At 42.6% G+C, this 18,887-nt stretch overlaps 1 protein-coding gene across 2 annotated transcripts in view; it reads right to left on the bottom strand.

Annotated features, from left to right (window-relative positions):
• Positions 1-18,887, bottom strand: part of Lama4 (laminin subunit alpha 4) — a 146,081-nt gene that overhangs the window by 41,012 nt on the left and 86,182 nt on the right. For both annotated transcript variants that reach the window (XM_005363528.3, XM_026787451.1), the window contains exons 13-18: positions 14,826-14,974; positions 10,823-10,964; positions 9,834-9,930; positions 5,352-5,468; positions 2,661-2,840; positions 782-921 (exon numbers count right to left, since the gene is read on the bottom strand). In XM_005363528.3, coding sequence (XP_005363585.1) covers positions 782-921; positions 2,661-2,840; positions 5,352-5,468; positions 9,834-9,930; positions 10,823-10,964; positions 14,826-14,974 — 825 coding nt within the window. The remainder of the gene's footprint in view (positions 1-781; positions 922-2,660; positions 2,841-5,351; positions 5,469-9,833; positions 9,931-10,822; positions 10,965-14,825; positions 14,975-18,887) is intronic.

The raw sequence follows: 18,887 nt of genomic DNA, 5'->3' as shown, positions 1-18,887 counted from the left end.
CCCAAGCACAAGTCCTCTTCTGCCACGTGAGAATGTTAACTGTGTGGGCATTGGCCCCGACAGCGCTGGCTCTAGGTGTCTTGTGACTCGGTTGCCTCCGGAACAGAGCCTCAGACATGTGCCCTGCTTCAGTTTCTCCCATTCACGATTCCTCAGTTAAGCCTGCAGAGTGCGCAACACAACCTTCACAGGATACACATCCTACCAGAGAGGTCTTGCAGTGGTGGGACAGATGGGCAAAGCTGTTCCATACAGTAACTGCGCTAGCACATCTGTTAAAAATGAATAGTTCTGACATTGAATCAAATCTTTTTATTGAAGTTTAACTTGACTTCTTTGCAGTTGATTCTGGCTTCACACTAAGAGAACCAAGTAACTTGAAAGATTGCAAGTGTCGAGCCTTCCTTGCTCTGAGGCTGGGACTAAGAATTGGTCTACTATATATATATTTCTTTATGTGTATGTTTCCTGAGATGTGAACTTGTTCTGTAGCCCCAGAGGCAGGGAATTTGCTCTGTAGCCCCAGAGGCAGGGAATTTGCTCTGTAGACAAGGCTGGTCTGGAACTTGCTGTGATTCTCTACCTGTTGCCTCCAGGTGCTTGAACTAGAGTCATGTGCCCCCATCCCCCACAGGTTTACTTCCCAACGTTTCTCATGGGACTGTAAGAAATGACCCTGTAGGAAGGGGCCAGACCTCAGGAGCTGCCGAGGATTTGGAGCTCAATGTCATGTCCCCAGCATTCCCAGGTAACTGATGACATCACTCAACACATCACGTACCTTGCTGGCGACACTCCTGGTCTGAGCAATGAGCTCTCGGATCCTCTGGATGCTGGCAGAAACATTGCTTGCAGGCCGCTTCTGCTCAACAGTACGAAGCTGATCCAGGAGCTGGGGGACAACCTCTGTGAGATTTCTCACTGCAATGAGGAAAATGAGTCACTTGAATTAATTATATATTAAGAATCGAGTGAGAGACAGAACATATTACCTCTGGTTGATCTATTGGACATAATTATCAACCTTACAGAATTAACAGTAGAGCTCAAAGCACAATCCATACTGGTTTTTGTGACATTTAGAGCACATATTGATTTGTAAAATGGAACGAGGTGTGTGCTGACTTACAATGTACATTCTAAAGGGCAGGCTCCATGGCCGACATACAGATGTTTCTTTAATCATACAGCATAGGCGCCACACGTCTAGTATACAGGCTGATATTCTTTCTAAAGTCTTTTACATTATGGTACGTTGTTTAACATGCTTTTTTAAAACCACAAGGGACTATTTGAGAAAAACACAACAGCTTGAGACAATTTCAGTTGGTACTGTCCTTGGATGCTTATTGCAATAACTTGATAGGACAAATGACAAAAGATGAAAATAATTTTAATACAGATACAGAAAATATTGCCAGGGCAATGTTTTGATGAATGAAAATACTGATTAACACCACCTCCCCACCCATGCTGGAGATCAAACCAGGGCTTTACAAATTCTAGGAAAGTGCTCTACTATCAAACTAGACAAATCTTTTAAAGGTTAAAAATTAAAACGTGATGGAGCTAGGTGGTGGTGGCGCACACCTTTAATCCCAGCATACGGGAGGAAGAGGCAGGCCGATCTCCGTGAGTTTGGGGCCAGCCTGGTCTACAAGAGCTAGTTCCAGGACAGGCTCCAAAGCTACAGAGAAATCCTGTCTCAAAAAACCAAAACCAAACCAAACCAAACCAAACCAAAACACAAAGAACCCCCCAAAACAAAAAAACCCATGTGATTGGGAAAATGGTTATGTGGATGTGTTATGAATACTAATGGGAAATAGTATAAAAGAGTTATATTCCTCTTACTGTAATCGGTCTTTGCAAGTTGGGGTAGCATTGCTAGCAACTGACAGATCAGGTGTGGGCTGACGACTATTTTTGGCTCAGATGGAGACTGGGTTGTGCAGAATGACTAAGGATGGTGACCAGTCACGATTTGTCATGACACTGGTAGACACTGCCATCTGAGAGATTTATGAAGAATCTGAACAAAAACCCGAGAATGGAGAATTGTGTCCTCTGCTATCATGTGATCTTTAACTATACATACAAAACTACATTAGGTAGACATTCATATGTTTCATTTTCATTGCTGTAAAATCGTATATGTGAATTGGCCAATACACAGTTGGTATTCATAATAATCTGGCCCCCTTAAATGAGCAGAATCCAAATGGTGGATAGTGAAATCAACACCATTTGCTATTTTTCCTCTCACAGTAGAACAGTGTTTTGCTGAAATTATTTACTCCAACATTTGATTAAACTTTTATGCTAGAGGATCAGCCTTACGTCAATAAAGATAATTGCTACCATTACAATTGCTGCCACACAACACAAACTACTCCATCAAATTAACTAATTGATTTACTCCTATAAGTGTATCTATCTGTAAATTTATGTGATATTTACATATATTTCATGTTGGTCTGTACCTGTCTAGAATCTAGATAAATCTAACTGTAGATAAGTACATAGACGGACTGAGCGACATGCTTCTCTTTTTCTAAACTGCAACATTCCAGCCTAAAATGCAAATGGAGCACCCTGTTTGTCATGAAGAGTTGTGTAGAGTTTAATGGCCAATTCTTGTGAAGCTTATGAAGAGGTACCTGCGTCCCGAGCAGAGGCCACTGCAGTGTTGTATGCAGAAGAGTCAAACGTCTGAAGGTTCTGTGACCAGTTGCTGATGTTGCTGGCCATTGGCGTGGTGACCTCTTGGACAGCCATCGTCGTCCTGTTAGCTTCCTCAATGACCAGCTTGGACTGGCCCAGGCGCTGCTGGGCATCCCCTGCACACAGAGCAGAGGGACATCCCCTTCACTGGAGAGCACTGACATCAGTTCAAACACTGGAGTGAAACAGACCTCAAATTTTGGGTTGTGAGAGAAGACTAAGACTTTAAATCCTGGACAACTGTGTTGTCGGTTGAATGAACTCGAATATCATAAACAGCATTGATATGTGTGTTGCTAAGACTATGCAGTCTCAAGTAGTACAAGATATTTACTTAAAATGTTTTAAAATTAAGAAGTAAATTACAAAAAACAAAAACAAAACAAACAACAACAACAAAAACCAAACCAAACCAAACCGAAAACGAGTACATCCTTAGGTTAGCAGTCTGGTTAGAGTGTGACAGAAAATGCATCTTCTATGATGTTCACATCTGAATTTCATCTTGGAAAACCTCTTCCTTTTATAGAAGAGAAATTCTTGGGGAAGACTCTTGGCATAAAAATGATGCTGCATTTAGTTCAGAAGTAAATTCATGAGAAAAGTTTTTTTTTTTCAAAAGAAAAACAAGTTTTAGAAAAGCTCTAATGTTAAAATCTGGTTTTCATTAAGAAATGATTACATAATTTGTCTGGGATTCCCTAGAACCCACATGAAGTCAGCTGGAGTAGCACACATCAGTAAACCCAGTTCTGCACAGCAAGACGGCAAAGCAGAAAGAAGAGTCCCTGTAAGCCTGTGGTCCAGCTGGCAGCAAGGATTGACACAAGTTTAGAGCCAACCTTGCTAGGGTATATAGTAAGGTCTAGGGCGCCATGGCTATATAACAAGACCCTCCCTCGCAAAAACAACAGAAGAGCCAAGTATAGTGAAACATCTCTAATCCCAGTTGTCGGGAGGTAGAAGCAGGAGGCAAGTTCAAGGCCAGCTCAGTTCACATAGTGAGTTTCAGGAACTAGAGACCTTGATGTAAACCAGGTAGACAATGGAGGCCTGTACTTGCGGTTGTTGTTTGACTTTCAGAGTGCACAGTTGTCCAGTGCACGCGTGTTTGTGTTCTCTCTCTCTCCCTCCCTCTCTGCTTATACAAACATATGCGCGCACACACACATGCATGAATCTACCATACATATACAGACACACAGATAAAACTTATTGCATATTTAAAATAATGATAATGTAAATCTACAACAATACATTTGATCTAGATGATGGGATTATAGGTGATTTTTCCTTTTTTTCCCTATAATATGTGTTTTTACATTTTTCTTTAAGGTTAATGTATTACTTTTGTAATAAAAATACTTAGAAGTTGCTTAGGCGATGTTATAACTTTTAAGTTTTTAAAGTGAAGAAACATTTGTTTAATCTTTCAAGCTCTGGATTCGGATTTGAATGCTGGTTTGCACTGGTTTGAAGCCTGGCTCTTTGTTGAAAAGGCTGCTTGTTTGTTCCTGGCTGCTCAGCTCTGAAATAACCACACAGAAACTATATTAATTAAATCACTGCTTTGTCTATTAGCTCTACTCCAGCCTCTTATTAGCTAGCTCTTATATCTTTGGTTAACCCATTTCTATTATTTCATATTTTACTATAAGGTTCATGGCCTACTGGCAAGGTTCTGATGTGTCTGTCTAGGACAGTGGCTACATGACTTCTCTCTGACTCCACTTTCTCTTTATATATCTTTTTTAGCCTGGCTTTACTCTGTTAAGCCATTGGCCGAAAGCAGCTTCTTTATTCATTAACCAATAAAAGCAACAAATAGACAGAAGGACTTCCCACATCAGTTTTTCCTCCTGGTCGCTGTACCCAGGCCCTGGCAACCCTCAGGGTTCTCTTCAGGCTGGAAGGTAAATAGTGACTCTCCTCTCCAGAGCCCAGAGCCCAACAGGCATCAGTATCTCTGAAAGGATTCTCAGTGCAGGCACACTATCCTGGCCAGACCTCTTGGCTCCAAGGCCAGCCCATTTCAGCAAAAATTCCCATAACCAGTAACATGGTCTTAACTTCTGCTCTGCCTAGGGAGACATGCCTGCTTCCAATCACAGCTTTTCAAGACACCACTAGAGTCCCAGGTTAGGGGAGGGAAGCACTCTCGTTTCTCTTTTTGGTGCATCGATCTCCCTGCTCATTTGATAAGAATAACTTGACACCTAACAGAAGGATGCTGTTCACGGTGGGGGCCGGAGAAATCCAATAACCAAATTAGGGCACACTGTTAGAAAGGCTGGATGTTCACAGGAGAGGCACCAAGAGGTAGAAACAGCACAATCCTACTTAGACACACGTGGACACATGTATGTAGGCACAGAGTAAAGACCGGAAGAAAACACTTTTCATTTAATAATGCTCATCTCTGTGTGATACGGTTACAGCTTTTTTTTTGAAGGATAGATTTTGGATAGCAATGAACGTCGTTGTTGTTATAGGAGAACGAAAATCCTACTGTATAAAATTGATTGCATATCCATAATTGATGAATAAGCAATCACCTCATCTCCCCTTGCAAGGTTGTTTTCCACCAGTGGACAAACACGCAGGACCTTGAAGTTCTGGATCCTTACCTCGCTCTGCCGCCTGCAGTTGCTTGACAGCATCATTCAGCCTGTCTCTGAGGGCTCCCTTCCTCCACAGGGCTCCTCCCATCCTTCTGCTGGTGTCAGCTACCGCTTCATCATTGCCTGTGGAGAAGAAGCAGAGAAAAGCATCAGGAGGTCCACGATGCCTGGAAGATGTCTCCCTCCCAACAAACTAAGTTCTGACTTGTATGGTGGACACATATACAATAATCTAGCACTCTAGAAACGGATGGTTTGTTCTGGAAAATGGCATTTAGAACCAGAGGTGCAAGACAGCAGACAGCTTGTGGCCCTAGCTGGGAGTGACTTAGGCTGCTGTGGTGCTCACATTTTGGAGAAACAGGGCAAGGCTGTGGCTGATAAACTTCAACAGCACAAATGAGAATGTCAGAAAGAAATGTATCTATCCATATGATGATGCCCAGCTATAAGAGAATCCGTTGCCTCCCACCCAGTTCTCTCAATATAATTTTTATAAATATAAGACATGAACCTAAGAACCAGACTATATATACACAGCTTGATAAACTTTCACAAAGTGAACACAAGATATAGCCATCCGGAAGTCATCAAGATGGGATGTTATGAGCACCCACCAAGCTCCCCTGGATTCTGTCTAAGATTATCCAGAGAGGACTGCTACTTGGTTTCTGTCTATTATTATCTAGCTTTAAAGGTTGGTTTTATTTTTGTTTATGTGTATATGTTTGTGTGTATGTGGGGGGGGTATGTGCATGTGGCCACAGAGGTCAGAAGAGGGCATTGGTTGCCCTAGAGCTCAAGTTATAAATGGTTATGAGTCCCCAGAGGTTAAGTATTGGGAGCCAAGCTTGGGTCCTCTGCACAACCAGTGTGTTCCTCTTACTTGCTGACCCATCTTTCCAGTCCCTATACTTTGTAAAGATTTATTTTATTTTTAATTGTGTGTGTGTGTTTGTGTGTGCGTGAGTGAAGGTTATAAATTCCCACCCCCCACAATATGACAAATTATTTCTAAAATCATTTGTATGTCTGTTTTGGTATCTGTAAAGCTATAAATCTTTCCATCTTTTTCCATTTTCATTAGCATTTACCATTTACATAAAACAATAGGTTTCATTATGACATTTCACACATGTATATAATATACTTTGATCATCTCGAGTCGCTTATTATTATTTCCTGGCCCCTCCTCACTGTTCCCCTTCCTCTACCTCTAAGCCCTCCTTATTTCCTGCATTGTATCTATTGTTTTCTTTTTCTTTGATTATGCTGTTACATGTTTACACACATATAAATATATAAATGCAACCACTCGGTGTTGCTCATATATGCTATTGTTTAGATATTTTGTTCTTACTTTTCAAGATTAGCTACTGGCATTTCCTCTCTTCTCAAGAAAATTCCAGAATTACTCTATCTATATATCCACAGTGTTTACAGTGTCTCAACCGTCACTGTATTGCACCTATAGATTTGTGTTGTAGAATTGTCCATTTCACACAGTTGAGTCTTTCCCTCAGTGAATATTATGTCTATTATTTTTTAAACTTTTACTTAGATATTCTATTTAGATTTGGTAATGGGGATATACTGGTTTTGCTTGCAGTCTCATTGAAAAAGTACTTTAATATTTTATTATGGATGTGTTTAATGAATATTATTTTATTAGTCTTTATTAGATTATGGAAATTTCCTTCTGTTTGTTGTTTACTAAGAGTTTAAGAATATTGGATGGGTGCTGTTTTATTTATGGAGTGAAGTGGGTAGGTAGGGGTGATCTGGGAGGAGGGGGAAGAATATGACCAAATTATATATAAAAAATTTTTAAAGTTAAAAGTATTTCCTGTGTATAGTGAGAAGATTGTATTAACATTCTCCAATAGTCTGTCAATGTGGTAATATTTTAAATGCTAAACTATGTTTGAAATCCTGTAATAAATTTATGCTGTTTACCATATGCTATCATTTCTATTCATGCTAGATTTGACTTGCTAATATCTCTTATTTATTGTTTTGAGCTAGGGTCTTATTCTCTAGCCTAAGCTGCCCTTGACCTTGTAGCCAGCCTCCTGCCTCAGTAGTCCCAGAAAGCTGGGTTACAGGTACGAGCCACCATACCTGGCTGGTCAGGATTTTTGCATCAGCAAGAGAATTTGTTTTGCATTTCACTCGTTTCTATGTCTTCCTGAGGTTTCGACATACACATATTTCTGGAGTTCATAGAACAAGATGGAGAATATTTCTTTTGCTATCATTTTCAAGTGTTTGTATAAAAGTGATGCTGGTTCTTCTCTAAAATTTAGAAAGAATTCACTGGGAGCCTGGAGACTTCTTTGTGGGAGAGTTTAATTTCTGAGCTAACCGACAACATACCTGTATGTACCTGTATGTGTATATTGCTCTACCAGATCACCTATTCTCTGCAATTCATCTGTGATAGTTTTTTTTTTCCTTTGAAAGTATGCCCTGGACATGGTTCCCAAACTGGAGTTATTCTTGAGCAAATCCTAGCAGGTCATACAGCTGTATCTCCTTATCTGAATGGAAGACCGGCTTTCCCAGTAACTGTTTGGGTTTGAGTTTGGCTTACTTCGGAAGTGCCAGGGAATTTATGCTATTTGACTAATAGCAAACTGGCTGTCTTGGCTTCTTCTTCCTTGGTTTCCTTCAGTGGTACCCACACAGGGCATGGTCACTTCTAGCGCCCATGTTGCAGGATTGTGTACTGCTCTGTACAGTGCGCATAGACAAGGTGGGCCCCACTGTTTTACGTCACCAAGCACAGTGTAACCAGGAACAAGCACTTACTCACCTCCTCTAGGTGTCTCAGCCTTCCAAGAGTGACTTAACGTACCTTTTTAGTGACAGTGAACCTCCCTTCCCATTTTTTAAAGTTTCTGTTTTCAGATACATAGCAATATATGAGCAATTTCAGCTTTTGGTTTTGGACCTGTGACTGTATTAAATGCTGCTTTATTTAACTCTATATCTGGGACTTGATAAAAATAAGAGGAGAATCTGTTTGGGGCTAGATAAGGATTTCTATATGCTGGCCCTCCCCACGCAAGAAACAAAAGCAGTTCACAGATTTGGCAGCATTTAGTTTTTAAAATTGCTGTTATCATCCTAATCTTGCCAAGTGGTGGTAGTACCACACACCTTCAGTCCCAACACTTGGGAGGCAGAGGCAGGTGAACTCTGTGAGTTTAAGGCCAGTCTGGTCTAGAGCAAGTTCTAGGACAGTCAGGCTGTTACGCAGAGAAACCCTGTCTCGAAAAACAAAACAAAAATCCTAATACTTTACTGCTTATATTCCCATTATTCTCATAATTTCCAGAAAGCATATTCAGAATTAGTTCTATAAGACATTGATATAAATTATGTGATAAATTAGGACAGAAAAAATGAATAGTGCCCTTGTTACTTTTGTCTACCTAGAATGCGTAAGAGAGCAGTTGCCTTGTGGTACTCAGCATTCAGAATATGAAAATCAAAGTGTGTTCATTTTTCTATAAAATTTTTTTCAGAAGAAGACAAAAAGAAAATGCATGGTTGACTTGAGATTAATTGTTTTGATAAGGCTTCATGAAGTTTTCTGTTTTGAACTTGGCTTGTTTTCAGGCAAGAGTTAGGAGTCAGCTGGGCAAGGGCTTTCCAACTCCCTAGTCAATGCTCAAATATCCTTAGGAATGATCCCATGACCTCAGAAATGAGGACCACTTAATGGCAGCCTTGGTCCATTCAGTTGTTAGTAGGAGTCACTCATGAGCTGTAAAGGGACTGCGGTGTTTAACTTGTGTCCTTCTCCGTTCCGCTCTCAGAGTGCTGGCTTTCAGAGTGGTGGGGAAAGCTTCTTTCTATGTGTCTGTCAGGGCTGTCCACAGCCATCCGCTGAGGCAAACAAGCTGTAGCAGAGCCGACCAATGCGATGGCTTGTGGAATCACAACACCCCACTCGACTCTCACTGGGATGACATTTCCCATCATCCCAATCGACATTCACAGGGATGACATTTCCCATCATCCCAGTCAACATTCACAGGGATGACATTTCCCATCATCCTAATCGACATTCATGGGGATGACATATTAAGTCAGCTCTCACAGTGGCAATGCCTCCCTTCACTGTAAAAATGTGAAGGTTTCTGGATTATGGGCAACATCGTTTTAGTGTTTAGTATATTTTATGATTTTATCTCCTTGAATATCAGTATTATAATGTTTCTATCATCCAGCCCATTTGATTAATATGAGTTTCCACCATATGTTGACTACATATATGTTTCCATGTCGTTTTCCACATGGAAGGGGTTTTTCAATCATTATTTTCTTTGAAATATCAAGTCTGCTGTTTTGTGACTTGATTCTAAAGTACTGCTGCGTTTAGTGAAGCATTATTTCCTCCTTCAGCCTCGGCTTTAGAAATCAGTCTACGTTTGTCAAAGGTGGCTGTGTGGTAGGAGGAGGAGAACATGAGCTACTTACTAGAATCCGCCTTTGCTTGCAGCTGTCTTGCTTGATTGAGAAGGTTGTCACTTTCATCCTTATGGTAAACAATCTGAGTGTCAATTCCGCTCACAGCCTATGAAACAAGTGGTCAGAGCGGGTAAGAACAGTTGGAGAAACGCCAGCTTTTCATGGTTTTCAGAGGTAAGTGAAGTCATTTATCTGCTAAATGCCAAGCAAAATTCACACAGCTTTACTTTCATAGCTTAGAATCAAGAAGGAACACAGAGAGGAGAGAACAAGGTCTTGGCATTTCCAAAATAAGTCCCTTCCCCTACCTCAGGACAACTCAGCCAACTAGGAGAAGGCTTTGGCCAAGGCTTGAACTAAGTGCTCTCTCATAAAGAAAGCACTGGATAAATAATTTTGAATTGAGAGGAAACTAGAAAAAGAGGGATGCATCCTAAGACATATTCTGCATTACAAGATACTAGCCTAAAAATGTTTTCTTTGGAAACTTCGGTAAAAAGGAAGAAGACACACTGAACAGCCAGCGAGCCAAGCAGCATCTGCAAAGGAACTTGGATTTGCTAAGGGTACTCAGCTGATGAACTTGCAAAACCAAGTCTTATGGCACACAATGCTTGCTTCTTAGTGCTCCTGACCTTTCTGACATTTTAATTTTTCATTGAAAGGTCAGGGGTTAAGGGATGATGTTAGAAAACAAAGATATATATTCACACACACACACACATATATATGAAACACACATTAATGTATATTATACTATGTTTAATGTATTATGCATGTGTGTTCTAACACATACACACACACACAAAAGCAGAAGGGGACTGTTTAGTGAATAAGGAGAAGGAAGTACAGTAGCAAATAAGAGCAAGGCATAATGATGTTTCTTGCATAAAAAACAAGAAAGACCATAGGAATCTGTTAATAAAAAAAAAAGAGAAGAAAAGCCAGAGGGAGATGAGGCCATAAACCAACAAACCCTGAGGTAAAGGAACACTCACATCATAAATCCGATCGGTGATATTCAGAGCAAGTTCTGCTGTTTCATTGGCTTCGCTGACATAATTGGCAATATTTTCATAGACATTCGATGCATCCAAAGCCTTCTGCACCAGTCCGTTCATGTCTGAACTGTGCAAATTTCTGTTAATAAACGTATTTGTCACTTTTGCTTCTTACTTCTGTAGGAAATGGGGTCCCACTCAGGTCATCTCGACACTTCTGTGATCATAGATGCCCTCCTTCCTGTTTTCCAAAGTCACCTGTCCTGGAAGGTGTGCCCAAGTCTCCCTTCCTGGGGGCACACACATTATGTTTGCATTTGTCTGCCTGTACTGTCCCCAACATCTCATCCCATTCTGGCTTCACAGCAGCTGCTGTTGGCAGCAGTTACTGAAAAAGGTAATGGTGATTTAGTAAGAGTCCCCTGTTCCTCTTCCTGCAAGGATGGAGGGACCCATAGATGTGAGCCTGTTCCACCTTGACTGGAGGTCAGAGAGTTTGAAGAATTTGAGCTTTTTTTTTTTCTCTTTCAAAGTTGTTGATAACAGGTGTGGCTACACACCCTGACCTAGGGTGTGGTTACTTGGGTTTTGGACATTAAGAGGGCCTATAGAGGTGGATCTGCTTATCCTGACCAAAGGTCAGAGAATTCAAGCCTATTCCTGCTCCTTCATTTTCAAAAAGGAGGTTTGACACAGGGAGTGGCTGCCTACAGGATACTTGGTCTATGATGGATTCGTTGTAGATCCTGCCCAAAACATCAAATGCTTTACTCAGGAAATGATGGCTCGAGGTCTCAAGGATTGACTGTTTGTCCTTTGTGTCATGTTAAAGCAGTCCTTGCCTTCTTCCTCCACTTCTGTATTGGGGTATAAAAGCGTATGGAAATTAAACATTGGTGAATTCAGTATTCCATATCCACTGAGTTGCCTCCCCTCCCGTGCTATTGTATGTGTCTGCATTCCTTTCACGTCTCTGTTTCTTCTACCTGACATTTCTAATCCACACGCACCTACCCTGGAATGTGTGAACCTGTTGTGACTGCACCATGACAGAGGTGCCACGCCAAAATGTGGCTTACGACACAAGGGTTTATTTAAATTGTGCAGGTCAGACAAAGGCCTGAAGCATGTGGCTTGGTCTACTCCTTACCAAGTGGTTACTCTCTATAACAGAGATCTAGCCGCCCAGAGAGCTTTCAGAGCTTCCAGACCACACACGCTGGTTTGCCAAGGTTAGCCTGATTCCTCAGGCAGCCTCAGTTCAGTCTAGCATCCCCTCTGCCCTGAAACACCATGTTCTCTGCATTATCCCTTCCTTGCTTGGGTAAGGATCATGGACTGTGTACCAAGAACCTGTCATAGATGGGGTGTTCTTGCATACAACGGCTAATAACCACACATCTAAGAATTCACCCCAGGAATAACAAGGATCAGCTGCGTAATGACCAGCAGCATCCCGTGCATCTCTTGAACTTTAGGATTTACTGTTATACCGTTTCTGAACTGGACTCGGAAACCATGTGTGACATTTAGTTTCCTGACCAATACTTATATTCTCTCTCTCTCTCTCTCTCTCTCTCTCTCTCTCTCTCTCTCCCCCCTCTCTTTCTCAGGGCCTCTTTATATAGTCCTGGCTGTTCTGGAACTCACTACACAGATGAGGCTGACCTTGAACTCAGCCTGCCTCTGCCTTCTGGGTGCTAGAATTAAAGGCCTGCACCGCCATGCCTGGCTAACCAATACTTCTTTATCCTTTATTATACAATCTCCATTCCCATTTCATGGCTCATCCTAAATCTTTAGTGTTTTCCTGACTCTCAGCTCCAGCAGCTTCTCGCTTCCTCTCAGTCTCAGACATCTACAACTTGTATCGCTTGGTTCGTCAATACCTTGTCCACACTGCTGGACACTGCAGCTCCTACCCGGGTCTTCTCCAATCATAGAACCGATGAGTACAACCCACTCTTTCTTAGCCTCCTCTATCTGGCCCAGGTCCAGTTTGCTCTCAGGCTGAGCAACTTGCTCCATGTTTCCTCAGCTACTTCTCTCTTTGTTCACATCCATCATTAGCCAATTTGCTCTGTAGCAGGGCTGACTCCCCCCCGACCCCCATGGGTACAGCTGGGATCCACAAAAATGTTTCATTTGAATTTTTTAAATCAGCAGGAAAAAATAAAGACAATAAAATCATCTTGTCCCCATTACATTGTGATCATGATACAGATCTTAATTTTGATGGAGAAAAGGATCAGCCATGGTAAGAGTGTTGTTATATGGAGGCGATTCCCTTCCAAATGCTATCTGCTGTTCCTCCCTGGGACCTGTTCTTAGAAATGTTCAAGAATAAAATATGAAGAAAGTAAACAGGAAAAAGGACATCATGTCTGTAATCCCAGCACTCAGCAGGCAAAGGCACTAGAGTTTCAGGCTAGCCCTGCTGCAGAGTGAGACCCCAAGGTCTCAAAACAAACAAATACAAAGAAGCACCTAAAATGCACAGAGCTCTGGATTTGATCCCCAGCAATGCATAAAACAACACAGCAGCCCCCTCCTGTGATTCCATCCCAGCCCTGGGAAGGGAGTGCAGGAGGATCAAAAGTTCAAGCTTTAGCTGCACAGAGTTGGAAGACAGTCTGGGTTTTAGGATACTTTGTAACAAAACAAACCAACGTAAGCTGCTCCCTAGCAGGCAAAAAGAGGTAAAGGAAAAAAATGTGTACACCAGACAGATGTTGAGGAATTTTCAGCCTTTACATTTTGAGGGGGAAAGATCTACAAATTTTGAATATGTCAGAGAATCGATCGAGTCAAAAACGTGACGTCAGGGTGACAAATACTTGTGGCTGGGGTCCAAGTGGGAGGCACAACAGCTTCCATGGAACCCTGCTTGACGCCAGGGCAGAACGGCACTTAGAGACGCTTTCTGTGTGCACCCGCCACTTGAATGTGGTTCTGGTAAAGATGAAGGAACGACGAGAGAGCCGATGAGAGAGCCAGAGGGTGGCTGGAAACTAATAACTGACAGGCGAGTATCAAAACTGGCATTTGATCTAAGTCCCTTTTACTGCTTTCATAAAAGGCACATTTCCTAAGGGCACAGCGCCAAACTGAATAACTGTAACACAGCCGCACTGCTAATTCTACAGACTTCCATATTATGTCCCCTCCTCTCCTTCTTTCTTCTCTTTTTCTTCCTCCCTCTCTCCTCTTCCTTTTCCCTTTTCCTTCCCCCTCTCCCCGCTTGCTTCCTCTCGTATTCTTCCTTCCCTCACTCAGTCTGGATGTTTGAAACTTTCAGTGAACAGGAGTAGAAGGATGGCGTGTGTTTTGAACGGGCGTTAATCTCCTGTCTTTACCCCCGACCTTTCAAGGCATGTGGTCTCTATAACAATCTCATTATTTGCCTATTTCAGGGTCACGAATCCAATTCCAACCTTTCGGTACATGTCAGTTAACATTAACTGAGTGCCCAGAGGATGTGTGACTCTTTTCTAAGGGCTGTGAGGGAAATTGCCAATTGATTTTTCTCTTAACTCGAGTTAAATCAAACATTTCCAGCTGGGCACTGCAGAAAGCTGAGCATTTACCAGACAGTTCTATTGCTAACTCCCAACTAGTGTGGATTATGATATTTGGGTATGGGAAGTAAATGCTGCCTATGAAATAAGCGGTGATGATGGCAGAGCTAGACATTGTGAAGGGTTTGACTTCTTGCTGCACTCTTCCCACTAACAACTGTGAAACAGACTTCACTTCACTTGCACCCTTGCCTCAAAGACCAAAACAAAACAAAACATGTCTCCCAGAAACAATCGCAAAAAAAAAATGGTGATTGTCTGTGAGGGAACAATTAACAAACAAATCAGCAACCAAACAGAGTTGCCCCCTCTCCCGGCCCCCAACCTACTTGTTTTGTCCTAGAGACTCTGGAGTGGACACTGAACACAAATGGCTCCTCCAGACTGCGAAAATACTTGCATTTCTAAACCTCCGACGTTACCTGCTCAGCTCCTCGGCTTCTTGTTGAAGGTTGGATGCATGGTCCATCGCTTCTTGGACTAAGTCTTGACTGAGGTTACTTAGGTTGGAGCGTTTTCCCTGTAGCTCATTTGTGGCGCCATCTATTTCTGCATAAATTCCAGATGCATTCTAAAGACAAACAAATTACATGTCTTGAGTTTAGAGAAATACAGAACAATTTCCCCAGATAACAACAACATTGGCCATTTTCCTTCTTGTTAACTTCAGGTCTTAATTACTGTAAGGAAGATTTGCGTAACCCTGCACCTTCACCCCTTATTCTACGGAGTGCTTCCTCATCATTCAGACCTGCTCTATTTCCTTTCCAAAACAAAAACTAAACCTACAGCTTCCGTTATCCATACATCCTGTTAGCGTTCTACCTTTCAATTCCCTTTATAGCAAACCTCTCTGGGGAATCTACCAGCAGGAAACCTTGCTTTCCAGTATCCAATTTCTAAACGTGTTGGAAAATACATAAATAAATAAGTAAACACTGAGACCAAGCATGTTACCTCATTTTTGTGCCGCTGAGGGGAAAGCATGCCTTCAGATCTCAGTCAGCTGGTAACTGGTACTTGACCCAAGAAGTACAGTTAGTCTACCTGGTCAGGTAGTGTGACTATCAGGGGCCCTTGTGCCCAAAGAGCTTCCTTACGGAATAACACAAGGAAATAAGTCATCTGTCCGAAGCTTCTATCCAAAAAAAAGGGTGGAGTCGAGCAGGGCCTGAACAATTCTTACTAAATTTACCAATAAAGCAAACCTCCCCTTTTCACAGGGCCCAGTGAGGAGAGGGATTGGCAAGGTTTGCGTGTGTGGTCAGTGTTTCCCTATGAGCTGAGTCTTTCTTGCTTTTTATCCCTTTCTACCATCTTTCAGGGAAGGTGATGATTACGGCATGGTCCTTCCCAGAATCAGCCCATGGCCTTTTCCCTGCTAGCTCCCTTCTTGTCTGGTTCATCTTTCTCTGCTGATTTAATCACATTTTTCTCCACTAGATCTCACAGACCAACCTTGTCTAACGGGTTGTGTGTGTGTGTGTGTGTGTGTGTGTGTGTGTGTGTGTATACACCCTGTACACGCTATTTCCCTGATCTGGGCTAGCTTTCCTTTCTAGAACCCACTTGGAGCTCCACTCATCCTTCTGAATTCAGCTCAAGTATTGCTACCATTCTGTAGCAAAGTCCTGACTTCTTGGGTGAGCTCGTGTTTCCACAGGTAACTGTAATCACTGTGCATGATTATTCACCCATATTATAAACCCTTTCTTGATATTACACACTCAGGAATCAGGAGCTGAGATGGATTTGGTTTGATTTCTCTAGACTCCAGCACAGTTTCTAACACACGAGATTTAGTTCTTAGAGGCTATATTAAGCCTTTAGCCATTTGGCTGGTCACATTGCTTTGAATTATATAAACAGAAAAAATACCACAGGCATTCCATCTTTGCCCATTATCTCATTCTTCCTTCAACAAATGTCCACTGTGCTCCTAGTGTCCCCCCATCACTCTTGAAGAGAAGACCACACAGTCACTGCCTTCAAGGGTTGCCGTTGGGAGTCGGGGGCACAGATAGCAATGATCCCTTAAGTGGGTAAACTAATTTGAGAAAGCTAAAGACATTTTGAAGAAACTGCAACGCGTAGAATGGGGTGGATAGAGGCTGGGGGTACAGGGACCTTTTGGATTAAGTTCTCACAAAGATGTGAGTCATTTAAAGATCTAAGGACAGAAGGTGCAAAGGCCTTGTGTGAGGACTATGTACGGCATTTAGCATTTGTGAGAATGAGAGTTTGCTGAGCTGCTGAGTAGCCAGTGAGGAAGACAGCAAGTTAAAGCAGTCAGGCAGGTGGGTGAGCAGGTCGAGTGGTGTCTCCTGGGTCATGGTGCAATGTGCTTCTGGCTTCCAGTGTCAATAGAAGTTCAATAGGAGAAACAATAGAGTTTAATAGGTTTCAAAGTGATTTTTCTGGTACCGGATTGGGAATGCATCTAGAAGGGACACAGTGGTGGCAAATGCATCTGTTGGCGGCTTTCTTTGCCACTTTGCATGGGGCAGCAGGTGGCTAGAACTGAGGGGTTTAAACTTTGCCACTTTCACATCTAAATCTAGGTTTCAGTTCTCGGAGAGAGTCAAAACAGGTGTCTCCCCCAACAAAGGACCGATCGTCAACAACATCCTTACTTAGGCACAAGCCTGAGTGAACCCCACAGTTTCTCAAGGACAAATCCTGCATCCCTCTTCTGAGTCATGTCCAGACTTGACCAAACTTGTTTAAGTAGTATGTCCAAAAATGGTAAAACTCAACCTCAGTCAATTACAAGTATACTAGTGTGACTGTTGCTTGCTTGGCCAATTATGTTTGAGATGACCTAACTGTTCCTGAAATTATCCTAGCTGTGGTTAAAAGAAGCCTGCATGCTCCTTTGAGGGTGGTCTCCATTTTGTATAGGTGTCGACCCCTGCGGTTTGGTCTAATAATAAACGCTTTTGTTCTTACATGCTATTTGAGTCTGTGGTCTTCCTTCAGAGTTTACAGAGCCAGAGAGAAGCAGCAGAGACGAGAAAGCCGCCAGAAGCTATGGTTCATTTCAGATCGAGGGCCAACATGTCTTGTCAAAAAGTCACCCAAATAAAGGAGAACTCAGGCATGACTTGGGATTTTGGACTTGAGCAGGTGGGTTGTGCCATTTACTGAGATGTGGGCAACGGGGTGGGAGGAGGGATCAGTTTTTATTCAGAATGCGTGAGGTTTGGTTTGCTTATTATCCAGAAGATGAAATTCTGATTTTGTAACACAAAATGCTGCCTTCTGACTTGTAATGTCCAATAAGCAGTTGTCTACAAGGGTTTGGACAGTGGGGTCAGACACGGTGCTGCAAATTATAGAATCATCTGTCTAGTTATTCTCTAACGCCATCAGAGCCAATGACGTCAGCGACGAGAGACTGGGGTGAAAAAGAGGGCTCCATACCGAATGCTAAGTGACTCATTCTCCAGAGCAGAGACCAGAGCAGCTCAGAACCAGGTCCAGCTCAACGCCTTTTTTATGCAGCCCTGAGCTAAGAATGTATTTCTCACTTTTGAAGTGTTCAGCCATAGCAAAGAGAGCTGCACCAGTGGAGAATCCTGGAATCCCACGCAGAGTGGGTGGAGCCAGGAGACGGGGAGGGGCTTGGGGGGCCTGGGAGGCAAATCACAGCTGTGACTTAGACATTATTTTCCCTAGGATGCTGAGCAGAGTAACGGGCAAAGATTAGAGGCACTTGAAGATTTTTTTTTTAAACAAACCAACAATAGTTCTTTCAAAGGGCAGTTTTCTTTCTTTGTGCGTGCATTTAAGAGCTACGAGATGCGAGGGTTAGTAGGGATTCAACAAAGCTAAGAACTGGGTGCTAAAAGAGACTGGAGCACAAAAGCCCTGCGACCATGTTTCCAGGGCATGGGAGGAAGGTGCGGGAGGAGCAACATCCAGAGTGGCTCTGGAAGCAGGTGGACTGGCCGACCGAAGGAGGAGAGGTGGGGTGGGGGGTTGCTGTTTGTTTTCAGTTTTCCAGTGATATAGGAAGCAAAGGCACCAGCCAGAGCTGATGGGAGGGAGGCAGTGAAGAACTCCAGCGGGCCTGAGCATGGCAGACATGGCGCTAGCAGGTTTTGCTTTTACCCTTTTCTTCCTTGCTAAAAACCATTATATTACATTCCTAAAGCTAATCCCAAGGTCCAAGCCACTGACTCATTCTTGAGATAAAACAACAAGGTCCAACTATCAAAATTCATTATTTGGCTACAGGATTTACCACCTCACCCTAGCACAGACTCCCCGTTTTTCTCCTTAAAAACCTACTGCTGCAGAAAAATGCTTGGAGCTTGTTGTTTGTTGTTGCTACTGCTGCTGCTGCTGCTGTTGCTGCTTGCTCTCTGCCTTTGCAGGCCACCCCCTAACCCAGGTAATAAATTTCTGTTAAGAATTTGGTGTCTTAGTTTGTCCTGTATTGACTCTGAAGGGGGCAACCTCCCTTCCAGACAGAGTTCGTT

This window comes from Microtus ochrogaster, linkage group LG9, assembly GCF_000317375.1.
Source record: "Microtus ochrogaster isolate Prairie Vole_2 linkage group LG9, MicOch1.0, whole genome shotgun sequence".
NCBI classification, from domain to species: Eukaryota; Metazoa; Chordata; class Mammalia; order Rodentia; family Cricetidae; genus Microtus; species Microtus ochrogaster.
The sequence above is the reverse complement of the archived record's forward strand: the minus strand, read 5'-3'. Positions and strand labels throughout refer to the sequence as shown.